The following is an 874-nucleotide window of genomic DNA, read 5'->3' as shown; positions in this document are numbered from 1 at the left end:
TCAGCATTTTGTTGTGGTCCATTTGATTGGGAGAGGTTTACCATGGTTTTGGATGAACACGTTTGTGGTGGAATCGGCCGTGTGGGTGTGGAAAGTAGTGTGGGTATCCTTTGACGTTGAAGAATTTCTGGCTTTCCAAAACAGTCTTGTTGAAAGTTCCGCTAACATCTCGTTTGCATGATTCCTTGTCTTTGCTTCTGTAACATCTGACGTAGGATTTGTATTTGCTGTATCTGATTCGATAACAGGCTCTGATGTAATATTTGCTGCAGAATTTGCAGGTGGTGGTGTATTTGTATTGGCAATATTTTCGGACAACAACTCGGACACATCGTCGGTTGTAGAGACCACCACGTTTGACGCATTTGCGACGGTACCAGCATTTGTTTGGTTTGTCAGCGCGTGTGTTTTTGCATTCACCAACGTTCTTGTTGACGAAAACATCAACTTTCTTTCGGGAAATTCTTTTCTTGGGAAAATATCTGACATGTCCGGCATCTAAAAGAAGAGGATGAGTCTTATTCATTATATGCACCACTGCAATATGACTTCAGGAAATTATGCAACTTTTCTGTTTTTGTTCCACCCAATACGTCACTTTTTCTTTTGTTTAAGTGATGTATTGGGTGGAAAATTTTCAAAGTTCTCAGAAGACTCTCCAGTGGTGCATATAATGAATTGATAATTTGTCAAAAATACACCTTTGTTAGCTAGGTAATGTGTATAATGATGTATGAATTGCGTATCTGCTTCAAATACTTTGTATTAATGACAGAACGAGGGAATTTACCAGCTTGATCTTGGAGATCTTCAGATTCCTCATCTTCTTCTTCGTCTTCATCTTCATCTTGTTCAATCTCGTCACTTTCACTTT

General features: G+C 39.1%; 1 protein-coding gene across 1 annotated transcript; it reads right to left on the bottom strand.

Annotated features, from left to right (window-relative positions):
• LOC136821691 (uncharacterized) lies at positions 1–868 on the bottom strand. The gene is made up of 2 exons (XM_067077899.1): positions 791–868; positions 1–498 (listed from the first exon to the last, which is right to left on the bottom strand). The coding sequence occupies exons 1-2, from the start codon at positions 845–847 to the stop codon at positions 1–3; spliced, it is 555 nt and encodes a 184-aa protein (XP_066934000.1). The 5' UTR covers positions 848–868.
• Between the last annotated feature and the right edge of the window lie 6 nt (positions 869–874).

The sequence above is a fragment of the Clytia hemisphaerica genome, unplaced genomic scaffold, assembly GCF_902728285.1.
Source record: "Clytia hemisphaerica strain Z4C2 unplaced genomic scaffold, Clytia hemisphaerica genome assembly, whole genome shotgun sequence".
Classification (NCBI taxonomy): domain Eukaryota; kingdom Metazoa; phylum Cnidaria; class Hydrozoa; order Leptothecata; family Clytiidae; genus Clytia; species Clytia hemisphaerica.
This window is presented reverse-complemented; position numbering and strand designations above follow the sequence as displayed.

What these genes read in the sequence shown, in the direction of transcription:
- LOC136821691 (XM_067077899.1), bottom strand. Translation starts at nt 847, where the DNA reads ATGAAGATGAAGACGAAGAAGAAGATGAGGAATCTGAAGATCTCCAAG. An exon ending in AGATCTCCAAGATCAAGCTG is followed by an intron (nt 499 to 790) that starts GTAAATTCCCTC and finishes CTCTTCTTTTAG; the next exon opens with ATGCCGGACATGTCAGATAT.